We start from the raw sequence: 12,864 nt of genomic DNA on the forward strand, positions 1-12,864 counted from the left end.
CCGTGGGCTCTGCTCCCCCCATGCTGCATCCCTCGGGGTGCAGGGGGGGCTCTGCGTGTCCCCCCAGCTCCAGGCGCTTCTCTTGCCAGCCACATCGCCATTGACGGCGGGATCATATGTACACAACCATTCAATTACCCCGTAATGGCTGCAGGCGATTAAGCCATCAATCTCCTTCATTAGGGCCTGCCAGGCCCGGCCCAGCATCACCCAATAAAACCATTAAAACAACAACAACAACCACCCAAAGCAGCAGCTTTAATGCATTGACCGTAACCTCAGCCCGTGACAGCGCTGGGGGTGTCCCCCAGCTGGGGACCCCCTCACCCCGAGGAGGCTTTGCCCTGCTGGGGGTCCCCAGGGAGCTGGGGGCTGCCCACCCCTCTGTGCCCCCCCAGCTCAGCACGCCAGGACCTGCTCTAGCACTTTATAGCTGACATTATCTTTTATTGCCATATAAAATCCAAGCTCCGGTGGCTTTATGGGGCTGTGCTGGCGTGTGGCACCTCTGCACTCCCAACTGCTCCCTCTGCCCCCCCTGGGCACTGCCCTGACTCCCCCCGGGCGCTGGGGTCACAGCTGGTCCCACAGCACCACACCACACCTGAGGGACACGACTGGTGCCACACTGGGGTCACGGCAGCTCCAGCTGCACCTCACCCTGGGGATGCCATTGTCCCAGCACACAGTGGGGAACGACTGGCCCCAACACCCGTGAGTGACGCTTGCACTGCTGGGCAGGTCAGGGGAGGGGGAGCCCTCCAAAACCGGGTGACCCAGCACCCAGAGCAGCACGGCAAGTCGCAGTCCCCGGCTGGCCAACATTTGTGAGACCCCAAATCCCGGGAGCCGCGGTTTGCAGGGGCAGGGGGCGTCAGTGCAGGGCCAGCAGGGCCGGGTGTCGCTGCCGTGCCCCAGCCGTGGCCGTGCCACCGGCAGCCCCGTCCCCAGGAGCGGGGCTGAGCCCTGTCAGAGCCATCACGTCCGCCAGCCCCGCGCGGTGCCGGTGCCAGGGAACATCTGCTCGGCTGCCGCGGCTGGCAGGGGCGGGGGCGGCCGCCAGGACCCCCGGCCAGCGCCGCCGGGGCCGCTCCTCGCCCTGACACTGATGTGGGGTGACGGGGCGGCGGGGGGACGGACGGCACCGGACAGACAGACGGGCAAGTGAGCGCCGCTGCCCCCGCCACGGCCCAGCCCCGCCGCGGGTCACCCGTGCCCGAGGCTCACCCGCTCACGACGCGTCCTTGGGGACAGCGACAGCCCTGCCACCACCTCAGCTCCTGGCCATGGACGGGACATGTCCCGCAGCCCTCCTCCCCTATCCCTTTTCCCACGCCTCGTTCCCCATCCAGTGCTGGTGACCCGCACCGAGGGCACCCAGGACATTTATCCCCGAGGAAGGGACAATGCCGGGCAGGGTCGAGGTGGTGCCACCAGTGTCACCGACACATTTGCACTTCCTTACCCAGCCCGGGACGCGGTTTCCCGGGAGGGCAGGAACTCCTCGACCCCTTCGCCCTGCCCGGGGGTCGTGGGTCTCCATCCCGGCTGCACCGGGACCCCCGGCACCCCGCGCCGGCGGGCGGGGGACGCTCCCGGTGCGGCAGCGCGGGTTGCGAGGACGGCCGGGAGCGGGGCCGGTGGCCGGGACGATGCTGCCACCTGGTGCCACGGCACGGCGGCGGCGCCGGGACAGACACCGGGGGTCGAGGGAGACACCGGGACCGGGGTCGGGGGAAACACCGGGACCGGCCGCGGAGTCGGGGGAGACACCGGGACCGGCTGCGGGATCGCGGGCAGCACTGGGACTGCCCGAGGGGGTCGGAGAAAGCACCGGGACCGGGGGGTCGGGGGGCAGCGCCGGGACAGGCAGCGGGGGCCGAGAGCCTTGTCGGGACTCCCGGAGCAGCCCCCGCCCGGTCGGGACCCGCCAGGCCCGGGAGACGCGGGACGCTGCCGGTCCCTCTCCCGACTCCGCACTGGGACGGGCCCCGACGACAGCACAGATGGCACCGGCACCGGGAACGGCCGGGGACGGACGGGCGGGCTCGCCCCGACGGGAGGTGCGGCCGAGCGGGGCGGGAAGAACCGATCCCGATCCCGATCCCGATCGCTGTCCTGATCGTGGTCCCGGTCCGGGTCCAGGCTCCTGTCCCACTGTCGGTGTCGGAGCCTGTCACGGTCCCTGTCCCTGTCCCTGTCCCTGTCCCTGTCCCTGTCCCGGTGCCGTTGCCGGTCCTTGTCCCGGTGCCGGAGCAGCGCGGGGACAGCGGGCCCGGTTCTCCCCTTCCCGCCCCGTCGCGGCATCCCCGGAGCGCGCCCGGCGGCAGCTGCCGCGTTCCGCCCGCCCTGCCCGGGGCTCCGCACCCCCGACCCGGCCCCCATTCCCCCGGCCCGGCCAGCGGGGACCCCCCCGCGCCCCTGCATCCCCCCACGGCCCCCCCACGGCCCCCGTCGGGCCCCCCGGGCCGGGCAGGGCAGGGGCTGCGGGCCGCGGGCCGGGGGCGGCGGGGCCAGCTGCCCGCGGGGGGGTCCGGTGCCCGCAGCACTTGTGCTGTCACTCAGCCAGGGCCGCCGCTATTTTAGCTCGGGGCCGGCGGCCGGGCTGTGCCCCGCTCCGCCATGGGCCCCCCGCTCCTCCTCGCCTGCCTGCTCGCCCCGCTCTGCGCTCAGGTAAGGGCTGGGGGACACCGGGACTGCGGGGGGACGGGGGGCACCGGGCGGGACGGGGACCCCCGAGCCCCAGGAGGGCTGGCCGGGATGGGGAGCCTGCCCGCGGAGCCGGGGGTCGGCCGGAGCCCAGACCTCGTGGAAACTCATCCCTGGGGGCAGCGGGGATGGGGCTGGGGGCGATGTGGGCTCGGAGCCCCTCTTGAGGCGCTTCCCACCCCACAGATGGCGGCGGCAGGGGGGGGCCTGCGGCTCCGGCACATTGCCTGCGCCTGGACCGGGATGGGCTGGGATGGGATCGGGGGCAGGGTTGGCCGCTTAAAGACACCCTGCTCCTCTTCTTCCCACCCCAGCTGTGGTCCCAGGGCTCCCTGCACCCCCCGGTCCACTCAGCCCCCCCCAGAGCCCCTCATCCTCATCTCAGGCCTGAGCCACGCGGGGCCGTTGGGGTTCTGGCCTGGAGCCTGTGCTCGGCTGCTTCAGGGCAGGGGAAGGAAAGGGGATCAGCCCCACAGGAATGGGGCCCCCAGCGTCCCCCCCTCACATCCCGATCCCCTCCAGCTCCAGCGGCCCCCAGGGACGGGCGGGGGGCTTCTCCTGCTGGAGGAGGGAGCAGAGAAAGGCCTGGAGGCCACAGCGCAGCCCCCGAGCCTCAGAACCAGCCCCTTGTCCTGCCCGCCCCGTGGGGCTGGGACAGAGCCCCCCTCCCCACACCGCCCTCCCGGGGACCCCCGGCACAGTCAGCCCCACTGCCCCCTTCCCCTGTCCCCCATCGGGGCACACGCGGCCCCTGGGGCTCCAGGGACCCCCCGGCAGCCCGCGGTGCAGGCACAGCTGGGCACAGATGTGGGTGTGAGGCCGGCACTGCCCAGAGGCGCTCCCTCCTCGGGGCGGGGACAGCGCCTGTGCCCGGGCCCAGGACGGGGCTGACGCAGAGCTGGGGGTCGGTGGCTGCATGCACACCTCTCTGTCCCCTCCCCACCCCAGCTCCCACAGCCCCATGGCTCCAGGGCCCCCACAATCACCCCAAATCCCTGACCTCAGTCCTGCACAGCCCCATAACCCATCTTTGCCCCTACACCTCCCTGACCCCACTGCAGCCCACCAGAACTCCTGTTCCCCTTGTTTCCATCCTGAACCTCCCCTCACTGCCCCCAGCTCCACCCCAAGCCCCCAGCTCCCTCTGCCTCCCCCAGCACCCCAGCCCTGTCCCACAGGGTCACACTGACAGCCCAGATTCGTCCCTGACCCCCCAACCCTCTCTGCCACATCCATGTGGTGACAGTGACATGGGGGGCAGGCCATGGTGGGTGCTGCCTGCCCGAGGTACCCCCCCTTCCCCAGGGTCCTGTGGGGCACAGCCCATGCCCAGGGCACCACCAGGGCCATTTGTGGGGCAGCCTTTCCTGGTGAGCCCAGCAGGACACCCATCACCCCCACACCAGGGTGCCAGGGGACACTGACACAGAGCTCCTGGGGAAGCTGGGTGGTCTCTGCGTTACCCCAGACCCAACCCCAGCCCCATCAGGGGCACCCAGCACCGTGTACCCCACTGTGCACACCCAGCCCAGGTGCAGCTCCCTGCCCACTGCCCGGGGTCTGGGGGTCTCTGGCAGCACCGTGTCCCCCCAGGGTGCCAGCCCAGCCCAGGCAGGAGCTGCAGCCCCCCAGGCCTGGGGGCAGCACGAGGCCCCTCGGAGGGTGAAGAGGGCCTGGGTGATCCCCCCCATCAGTGTCTCCGAGAACCACAAGCGCATCCCCCACCTCCTGGTGCAGGTAGGTGAGAGCCCCCCAGCCTCTCTCGCAGAGTGGGGGCACCCTGGGCAGGGGGATTGCACAGGGGCACCCCAGAGGGGCACAGACCCCAGCCTGGGACCCCCAGCCCTGATTTTCCTGGGGCAGATCAAGTCAGACAAGCAGCAGCCCGGAGGGGTGATCTACAGCATCAAAGGGCCGGGGGTGGATGAGGAGCCCCTGGGCATCTTCTCCATCGACAAGTTCAGCGGGAAGGTTTTCCTCAACGCCATGCTGGACCGGGAAGAGCACGACCGCTACCGGGTAAGGACGGCCCTGGGTGCCCACAGCCCCTCCCTGGGTCCCCAGGCAGACCCCGACCCCCCACTCTGCACCCACAGCTCAGAGCCTTCGCTCTGGACCTGGGCGGGGTCACCCTGGAGGAGCCCACGGACCTGGAGATCATCGTGGTGGACCAGAACGACAACCGGCCCCTGTTCCGGCAGGACGTGTTCACCGGGCGGGTGGTGGAGGGGGCTGAGCCAGGTGGGTCCGCCCGGGGGGCTGGGCTGGGCCGGGCCGGGCCGGACTGGGCCGGGCTGGGCTGAGGGGACCGAGCAGCCCCGAGGCAGCACCCACCGGGCGCTCCTGGCCCACAGGGACCTGCGTGATGACGGTGGATGCCACCGACGCCGACGACCCCGACACGGACAACGCGGCCCTGCGCTATTCCATCCTGGAGCAGGGCGCTGCGGGAATGTTCAGCATCAACGCCACCACGGGGGAGATCTGCACGGCACGGCCCGGCCTCGACCGGGAGGTACCGGGGTGGGGACACCGCGATGGGACTGGGCGGGCACCGGCACTCGGGGCAGCCACGGGCACCCCACATGGGGAAACCACAGCTCGGTCCATGAGCGTGGAGACAGGGTGGGTGAGCAGAGCTGGGGGATCTCGGTGCTCCCTGGGGCCTGGGGGGCTCAGCTCTGGCCCCCCGTTCCCCACAGACCATGGGGGTGTACAACCTGACGGTGCAGGCGGCCGACATGTCCGGGGACGGGCTGACCACCACGGCCATGGCCGTCATCTACCTGGAGGACATCAACGACAACGCTCCCGAGTTCACCAAGGAGGAGGTACCAGCTGGGACGTGCCGGGGTCAGCGGGGCGGGAGCTGCCCCGCCGGGGATCTGCAGCATCCCAAAGGGGCACAGTCCAGCCCTGCTCCGCTCTCCCCCAGTTCTCCATGGAGGTGGAGGAGCAGGCGGCCGGCGTGGACGTGGGCAAGGTTTTTGTGCACGACAAGGACCTGGCGGGCTCGCCCAGCTGGTTGGCCAAATTCACCATCCTGGAGGGCGACCCCGAGGGCGCCTTCGCCATCCGGACCGACCCGCACACCAACGACGGCGTGCTCTCCGTGCTCAAGGTGGGCAGGGGCAGCCGGGGGTCCCCGGGGCTCTCAGGGCTCGGCTGACCCCCGGCCCCTCCCACAGCCGCTGGACCACGAGGTGCGGGACCGCTTCGAGCTGACGGTGTCGGTGCAGAACGAGCGGCCTCTGGAGCCCTCGGCCCCCGGCAGCCCCCGGGCTCTGGCCACGGTGCGGGTGCGGGTGCGGGACGTCAACGAGGCGCCCGCGTTCCGCGAGAACCCGCGGCGGATCAGCGTCCTGGAGGGGACACCCCCAGGCACCGCCATCACCACCTACACCGCCAGCGACCCCGACACCCACCAGCTCCAGAGCCTCTCGTGAGTCCCGCTCCCCTCGCACGGCCCCGGCAGCCCGGGGGCGATGTCTCACGCAGCCCCTCGCCCACAGCTACGCGCTGCTCTACGACCCCGCGGACTGGCTGCAGATGGACCCTCACGCCGGCACCGTCCGCACCAAGCGGGAGCTGCTGCACCCGTCCGCCTTCCTGCAGGGCGGCTGGTACATCGCCCTGGTGCTCGCCCGCGACGATGGTGAGCCCCACGGTGCCCCCGCCGGCCCCGCTGCCCCCGCTGCCCCCGCTGACCCCCGTGCTCTGTCCGCAGCCGAGCCCCCGCTCTCGGCCACCGGCACCCTCTCCATCGAGATCCTGGAGGTGAACGACCACGCTCCGCAGCTGCAGCCGCCGGCCGGGGTGCTGTGCGGGCGGCCGGGCCGTGGGGGGACCCTGCTCCTGGGGGCCACCGACGATGACCGCCCCCCCCATGGAGCCCCCTTCCACTTCCAGCTCAGCCCCCAGCACCCGCAGCTCGCCCGCAACTGGAGCCTCGCCCGCTTCAATGGTGAGGGTCAGCCTCAGGGAGGGGGGGACGCTGCACAGAGGGTCCCGCTGACCCCCTGCCCACCCCGCAGTGACCCACGCCGTGCTGGCCGTGCTGGCCGAGCTGCCCGAGGGGCCCTACTCGCTGCCGCTGCTGCTCCGGGACTCGGGGACGCCCCCGCGGGAGCAGCAGCAGCTGCTGAACGTCTCCGTGTGCCACTGCGGCCGCGACGGCACCTGCCTGGACGGGGCTCTGGCCGCGGCCAGCGCCGGGGCCGGCATCACCCTCGGGGCGCTCATGATCATCGTGGGCAGCACCATCCTCCTCCTCGGTGAGTGGGGCCCCCAGCGTCCTTCCCCCATCCCTCCGCCCCAGCCCCGTGCTGGTCCTGGCCACCCCTCCCGAGCCCCACCAGCCCATTCTGTCACCTTGACCCCCACCCAGCAGCCCCTCCTGGGCCTGGCCTCCCACCCAACCGCACCCACGACCCTCAACACCTCCCCCTACCCAGCAGCCCCTCCTGACCGCAATCCCGACCCCGTCATTTCCCTCACTGTCCATCCCACCCCAGTCCCACCCCAATCCCTGCGTCCACCCCTTCCCTCCTCCCAGCCCGACTGCATCCCACCCCGGCCATCACCCCGTGCCTGCCGTGCCTCCCGATGCTCACACGCGTGTCCCGTGTCCCCGCGGTGTCCCCGCGGTGTCCCCGCAGTGCTGGCGGCTCTGGGCGCTGCGCGGGTGCGCGGCCGCCGCCGGGCCCTGCGCAAGGGGCTCCTGCAGCGCTCTCGGGACGACATGCGCGACAACATCCTCAACTACGATGAGCAGGGCGGGGGCGAGGAGGACCAGGTGAGCAGGGCCCGTGGCAGGGCGGTCCCGGGGGGCTCAGCCCTGCACCTCTAAACCCCTCCCGGCCCCGCAGGACGCCTACGACATCAACCAGCTCCGGCACCCCGAGCTCTTCTCGCCCCGGGCCAAGCCCCCCCTGCGCAGGGATGCCCCGCTCAGCTCCGGGACCCCCATGGCCCCCCGCAAGCTGCCCAGCAGCCCCTCGGACATCGAGGATTTCATCAATGAGGTGGGTCCAGGCCCGGCAGCCCCCACCAGTCCCCGGTCACCGGGGGGCTGACGGTGACCCCCTGTCCCCGCAGGGGCTGGAGGCAGCTGACAGCGACCCCAGCGTGCCCCCCTATGACACCGCCCTCATCTACGACTACGAGGGCTCGGGCTCGGTGGCCAGCCCGCTGAGCTCCATCGTGTCCAGCCTGACGGACGAGGACCAGGACTACGACTACCTGAGCGAGTGGGGGCCCCGCTTCCGCCGCCTGGCCGACCTGTACGGGCACTAGCGGGGAGGGGGCAGGAGGGGACACCCCAGTGCCCGGGGACGGGCTGGGGCAGGGAGGGGCAGCGGGCAGCTCACACACACACGCAGGAGATGCCCAGAGCTGCGGCTTCACGAATGGACCCGCACAGGATGCCCGGCTGGAGCGGCTTTGCACACGCGTGTGCAACGAGAGGCCGCCGTGCAGGGGGTGCGCGCCCACGCACCCCGCAGAGCCCAGCTCAGCAAACCTGGGGGGGGCGCCCGAGTGAGCCCCACACAGCTGGGGAGGGGGCGAGGAGACCCCTGGGCACCCCCATAATAAAGAGCGGGGGTCGGTGGCGGGGGTGCGCGACCCCCCCCCACACCAGTAGAAACAAGGCACTTTTATTGGGAGCCGGCAGCACCCCCGGGGGCTTCACCTCCGCCCCAGGGCCCCCAGCACCGCCGCTCCCGGGGCGGGGGTCCCTGCTCAGCCCCCCCGCAGCACGGGGAGCCCCAGGGCCACGGCTACAGCTCGCGGGGGGGGTCCGGGGAGCGCAGCGTCCTCTTGGTGGAGGCGGCCAGGCGGGAATAGTCGTGGGGGAGGGCGTGGGGGGCCAGCAGGGGCAGGTGGTCCTCGCGGGGGGGGCGGCGGAACAGGGGCGGGCGGCGCTGGCTCTCGCCGTCCTGCAGGGACTGGGGCAGCGCCCGGCCCTGGCTCTCGGGCAGCAGCATGATGCTGAGCACGGCCAGGATGGCGAAGGAGGCGAACACGACGTGGTGCAGGAAGAAGCCGCGGCTGTTGGGGATGGCGGTGATGGGCGCCGCGGCTTTGCCCACGAAATTGGCGCCCACGACCAGGCCCAGGCCGGCGCCCCTGCGGGGGGAACGCGCTCAGGGGGGCTCTGCCCGGGCCCCCCGCTCGGGGGGAGCACAGGAGGGGGGCAGCTCCCCCTTACCTGACCACGGTGGGGAGAACCTCGCTGGCAAAGAAGATGCTGAGCATGGTGACGGCGTGGGAGGCGGCCGTGCCCACCACGGACAGCGTGAGGACGATGAGCTCCAGCAGGTCTGCGGGGGGGTGAAGCACATCAGGGGCAAACCCCGCATCCACCCCTCCTCCCCGGGCTGGGGCGGGGTCCCGGGGGTCCCGCGGGGGTCCTACACTGGGTGAGGGCCAGCAGCAGGAGGGAGGAGATGCCGGTGAGCACGGTGCAGAGCAGGAGGATGGCGCGGCGCCCGAAGCGCTCGGCCGTCAGGCACACGAAGAGGCAGGCGGCCGCCTCGGTGCCCAGCAGCGCCAGGTGCGAGGAGAAGAAGTGCGGCAGGTGCGGGACCAGGTTGCGGGTGAAGCAGTGGCGGATGCCGGAGCCGATGAACCTAAGGGACAGCGGGGTCAGGGTCGGCGAGCGGCACCCCCTGGTCCAGGCTCACCCCGCCGGCACCCCCGGCGCTCACGCCGCGAAGCCGAGGATGACGCCGTTCTTCCAGATGACCCTGGTGCCGCAGATCTCGCACACTGAGTGGAACCGGGGCCGCGGGGGCCCCTCGGACAGCGCCTCCAGCTCTGCCGGGAGAGGGGAAACCGGGATAGAGCCGGCTCTGCTCCAGCACCCCGCAGCCACGGCTCGGGGATGGGGCCGGCGGCGCTCGCAGCGCCCCACGCACCCGCCAGGAGGCTGTCCTGGGGACAGTTGTCTTCGGCCAGCGCCTGCAGGGTCTTCCTGGCCCTCTCCAGCTGCCGTGTGGCCAGCAGCCAGCGCGGCGACTCCAGCAGCAGGGCCGGGCACCTGCGGCACGGGTGTCAGGTCACGGGGCTCCCCACGGGCCTGGCCACCCTCCAGCACCGACCTTCCCACCTGGCTTCAAAGCAACGCTGCCCAGAAACCCTCAGCTTCAAACCTGAGCAAACATTTACCCAGGGTGGGGGGGTTCCCCTCCTCTGGAGAGCCCCGGGGGGGCTTTGATCCCCACCGCGGCCCCGGGCGGGGTGTCCTGGGCTGGGAACAGCTTGGCACCAGCCCCGGGGCACAGCCCAGCCCCACGCAGCCCCCTGCCCGGGGGTCCTTACCACCAGCTGGCGGCCAGCAGGGCCAGGATCATGGTGACAGCGCCCTGCAGCACCCGCCAGTCCCGGCAGAGCAGGGCCAGCCCCGGCAGCAGCAGCTCCCCGGCCATCCAGAAGAACCCGGCCACCATCGTCACCCCCAGGCGGTGGGGGGGGTCACACAGCTCCAGCCCTGGCAGGGGGCGAGGGGGCCACAGTGGGTGCCAAGGACACGGGGCATCCTGCACCCTGGAACACCCTGGATTCCAGCCCATCCCACACCCCAGGGCATCCTGGAGCATCCCCAGCCCCCAGACCCCTCGGGATGCCCCCTCACGCTCACGTGCCACGTAGAGGCTGAGGAAGGCTCCGGCCAGCGCGGCCCCAAAGAGCAGCCGCGCCACCAGGACCGTGAGGAAATCCACGGCCAGTGCCACGCCGAGGCCCACGGGCACGGCCAGCGCCAGGGACAGCAGGAAGGTGGGACGGCGGCCGAACCTGCCAGGGACGGGCTGTGAGGGGCTGGGCACGGTGCCCCCTGCCCGCGGGGGCTGCCCAGGGACCCCCTTTACCTGTCACAGGCCAGGCCAGCGGTGACACTGCCCAGGGTCCAGCCCAGCAGGTGCGTGGTCTGTTCCAGGGGCACCTTCCAGCGCGAGGCACACACCAGGTCCCACTGCGGGGACACGGCGGGGAGGTGTCAGCTGGGGGGCTTGGCAGACCCCCTGGCACTGCCCACAGGGCTGGGATGGATGGGGCTGCAGGGCTCCTGGAGAGCCCCCACCCCACAAACAGAAATGTGGGGACAGATGTGAGGGGACAGTACTGACGATTCCACCCTCAGCACCCTTCCCCAGGCACCCCCAGCCAGCCCCAACCCCTCCAGGGATTCACTGCTGTCCCTGCACACCCAGGGCTTTCCCGTGGGATCCTTTCCGGACCCCCCAGTTTGTTCCCCCCGACTCCTCTCAGGTATCCCCCCCAGAAGGTTCCCAGCCCCTCCCTCAACCCCTCCTTTACCCACGGACCCCTCCAGCGCCGCAGACCGCCCCAGGCCGAGGGTCCCGCACTGTCCCCAGCCCCGGCAGGCCCCGGTCCGGCACCCCCGTGCCCACCTGCGTGACGAGGTTGGCGCGGAGGCCGGCGGCGGGCAGCGCGTAGTGCCAGCCGCGGGTGCAGGGCCCGGTGCCGTTGGGCCGGGCGCTGCCGGGGGGGTACCGGTACAGCTGGCAGGGGCTCCAGCCGCCGCGGAGGCGCGGCACGGCGGCGCGGAGCAGCGCGGGGCCGCCCAGGCGGCGGAGCGGCGGCGGCAGCAGCGCGGGGTCGGGGCGGCAGCGGTGCGGGGGCTCCGCGCCCAGCGCCCAGCCCAGCGCCCAGCCCAGCGCCAGCGCCGCGCACGGCGCCCACCCCCCCGCCGCCCGCCGGCCCCGTGGCCGCGACCCCCCGAGCGCCATCGCCACCGCCACCGCCACCGCCACCGGCACCGCCACCGGCACCCGCACAGCGCGGCCAGGCGGGGCGGCACCGGCCGGACCCGCCCCGCGGCACCGCCCCGACGGCTCCCTCCGGATCTGACCCCCAGCCCCGGCTCGGACCCCCCTAGCCCCGGTTCTGACACCCCCAGCCCCGGTTCGGACACCCAGCCCCGGTTCTGATCCCCCCAGCCCCGGTTCGCTACCCCACAACACGAGGCTCAGTCCTGCCCGGTCTGATCGCTTCTCAAGGCTCGTTTGTCTCCCCAGCCCGGTTCCCAAACCCCAGCCCCGGTCCCGGTCCCTGTCCCGGTTCACTCCCCCCAACCCTGGCCCCAGGTCCCGCTGCACCCCCAGCCTGGTTTGCCCCCCCCAAGCCCCCCAGTTTGGCTCTCCAAGCCCCACTCCCCCAGCTCAGCCCCAGTTTTCCCTCCCCCAGCCCCGGTTCACTGCCCCCACCCCAGCTCAGCCCCCCCTCTCCATGGTGCTCCTGACCCCTCTCAGTGTTGGGGGTGTTGGGGGTCCTGGGGTGCAGCCGGGGGTTCCAGGACCCATCTGGGAACAGCCACAAATGCACCCAGGTCCCCCCAAACCTCAGAGGGGGCCAGTGGAATCTGTGACACCCCCTCTAGGAAGGGAACGTGTTGGCACCCAGCACCATGTGAGCCCGTGGGAAGAGCCAACAGAGCAGCCAAACTGCAAACAGGCTTTACTTCCCTCTTCCTTCTAAAATTTACTCACAAATGTGATTTCTGGGGGCAGCAGCATCACTCGGTGCTCAGCTTCAGACCTGCAATGGTGGAAAAACTCCCATCTGCAAAATCACATTGAAAGCCACATTGAAAAATCACACTAAAAAAATCCTATCTGCATTGTTTTACCTCCCTCTGAGGGATCCACACCCCCACACACATCTGGGAGTTGCACCATGAGGAAAACTGACCCTGGAGACTCCCAAGGTCACCAGCACCCTGGTCAGATGAGCCTGTGGGACTTTCCAGCTTTACAATGCTCATGAAAGGCCTCTCTGTGACTACAGAGACAAATGTATGGCTGTTTAGCAAAATAAAGACCAGGGATGGAAATTAATCCAAGAACAATTGTTACCTGTGGCTGCTTTCTTGAAACCTCTGACACAGGAGCAGCCCCTGGTCCCAGCATTGGTTCCACAGCCCAGGAAAAGGGTGGAGGGAAAAATCCCTCTGGCTGCAGCTGGGACATGGCACTGCCCGTCCTGCTGTGGCTGTGTGAGCCCCAGTCCTGGTGCCAGCAGTGCCAAGGCAGGGGCTGAGGGCTGGGCAGGGGACAGTGGGACCCCCTGGCTCTTCTGAAGCTGCTGTGATGCGTTGGAGTGAAATCCTCCAGGATCCCCCTGCCCCCACTG

At 71.0% G+C, this 12,864-nt stretch overlaps 2 protein-coding genes across 3 annotated transcripts; one reads left to right on the forward strand and one right to left on the reverse strand.

The window, feature by feature from the left end:
- The first annotated feature begins 2,375 nt into the window (after positions 1-2,375).
- Positions 2,376-8,353, forward strand: CDH15 (cadherin 15). The gene is made up of 14 exons (XM_054640885.2): positions 2,376-2,673; positions 4,303-4,446; positions 4,573-4,728; positions 4,806-4,950; positions 5,064-5,224; positions 5,412-5,540; positions 5,645-5,830; positions 5,898-6,151; positions 6,222-6,364; positions 6,437-6,673; positions 6,744-6,983; positions 7,368-7,504; positions 7,578-7,733; positions 7,807-8,353. Exons 1-14 carry the CDS (start codon positions 2,623-2,625, stop codon positions 8,002-8,004), a joined length of 2,337 nt encoding a protein of 778 aa, XP_054496860.2. The 5' UTR covers positions 2,376-2,622; the 3' UTR covers positions 8,005-8,353.
- SLC22A31 (solute carrier family 22 member 31) lies at positions 8,351-11,488 on the reverse strand. Of its 2 annotated transcripts, XM_054640989.2 has the most exons (9): positions 11,124-11,488; positions 10,581-10,684; positions 10,352-10,506; positions 10,033-10,201; positions 9,630-9,751; positions 9,420-9,528; positions 9,127-9,341; positions 8,921-9,032; positions 8,351-8,838 (listed from the first exon to the last, which is right to left on the reverse strand). In XM_054640989.2, the coding sequence occupies exons 1-9, from the start codon at positions 11,460-11,462 to the stop codon at positions 8,490-8,492; spliced, it is 1,674 nt and encodes a 557-aa protein (XP_054496964.1). In that variant the 5' UTR covers positions 11,463-11,488; the 3' UTR covers positions 8,351-8,489. The 2 variants fall into 2 exon arrangements, with proteins under 2 accessions (XP_054496964.1, XP_077041101.1); XM_077184986.1 differs by lacking the exons at positions 9,420-9,528; positions 9,630-9,751.
- Between the last annotated feature and the right edge of the window lie 1,376 nt (positions 11,489-12,864).

The sequence above is a fragment of the Agelaius phoeniceus genome, chromosome 12 (genome assembly GCF_051311805.1).
Source record: "Agelaius phoeniceus isolate bAgePho1 chromosome 12, bAgePho1.hap1, whole genome shotgun sequence".
Lineage (NCBI taxonomy): Eukaryota > Metazoa > Chordata > Aves > Passeriformes > Icteridae > Agelaius > Agelaius phoeniceus.

Excerpts from the sequence above, each read along its gene's own strand:
- SLC22A31 (XM_054640989.2), bottom strand. The coding sequence starts at position 11,462 with ATGGCGCTCGGGGGGTCGCGGCCACGGGGCCGGCGGGCGGCGGGGGGG. Across the intron at positions 9,342-9,419 it reads GTCATCCTCGGCTTCGCGGC|GTTCATCGGCTCCGGCATCC; the intron begins GTGAGCGCCGGG and ends GCTGTCCCTTAG. Across the intron at positions 8,839-8,920 it reads GTTCTCCCCACCGTGGTCAG|GGGCGCCGGCCTGGGCCTGG; the intron begins GTAAGGGGGAGC and ends TTCCCCCCGCAG.
- CDH15 (XM_054640885.2), top strand. The coding sequence starts at position 2,623 with ATGGGCCCCCCGCTCCTCCTCGCCTGCCTGCTCGCCCCGCTCTGCGCT. Across the intron at positions 2,674-4,302 it reads TCGCCCCGCTCTGCGCTCAG|GGTGCCAGCCCAGCCCAGGC; the intron begins GTAAGGGCTGGG and ends GTGTCCCCCCAG. Across the intron at positions 5,831-5,897 it reads GCGTGCTCTCCGTGCTCAAG|CCGCTGGACCACGAGGTGCG; the intron begins GTGGGCAGGGGC and ends CCCCTCCCACAG.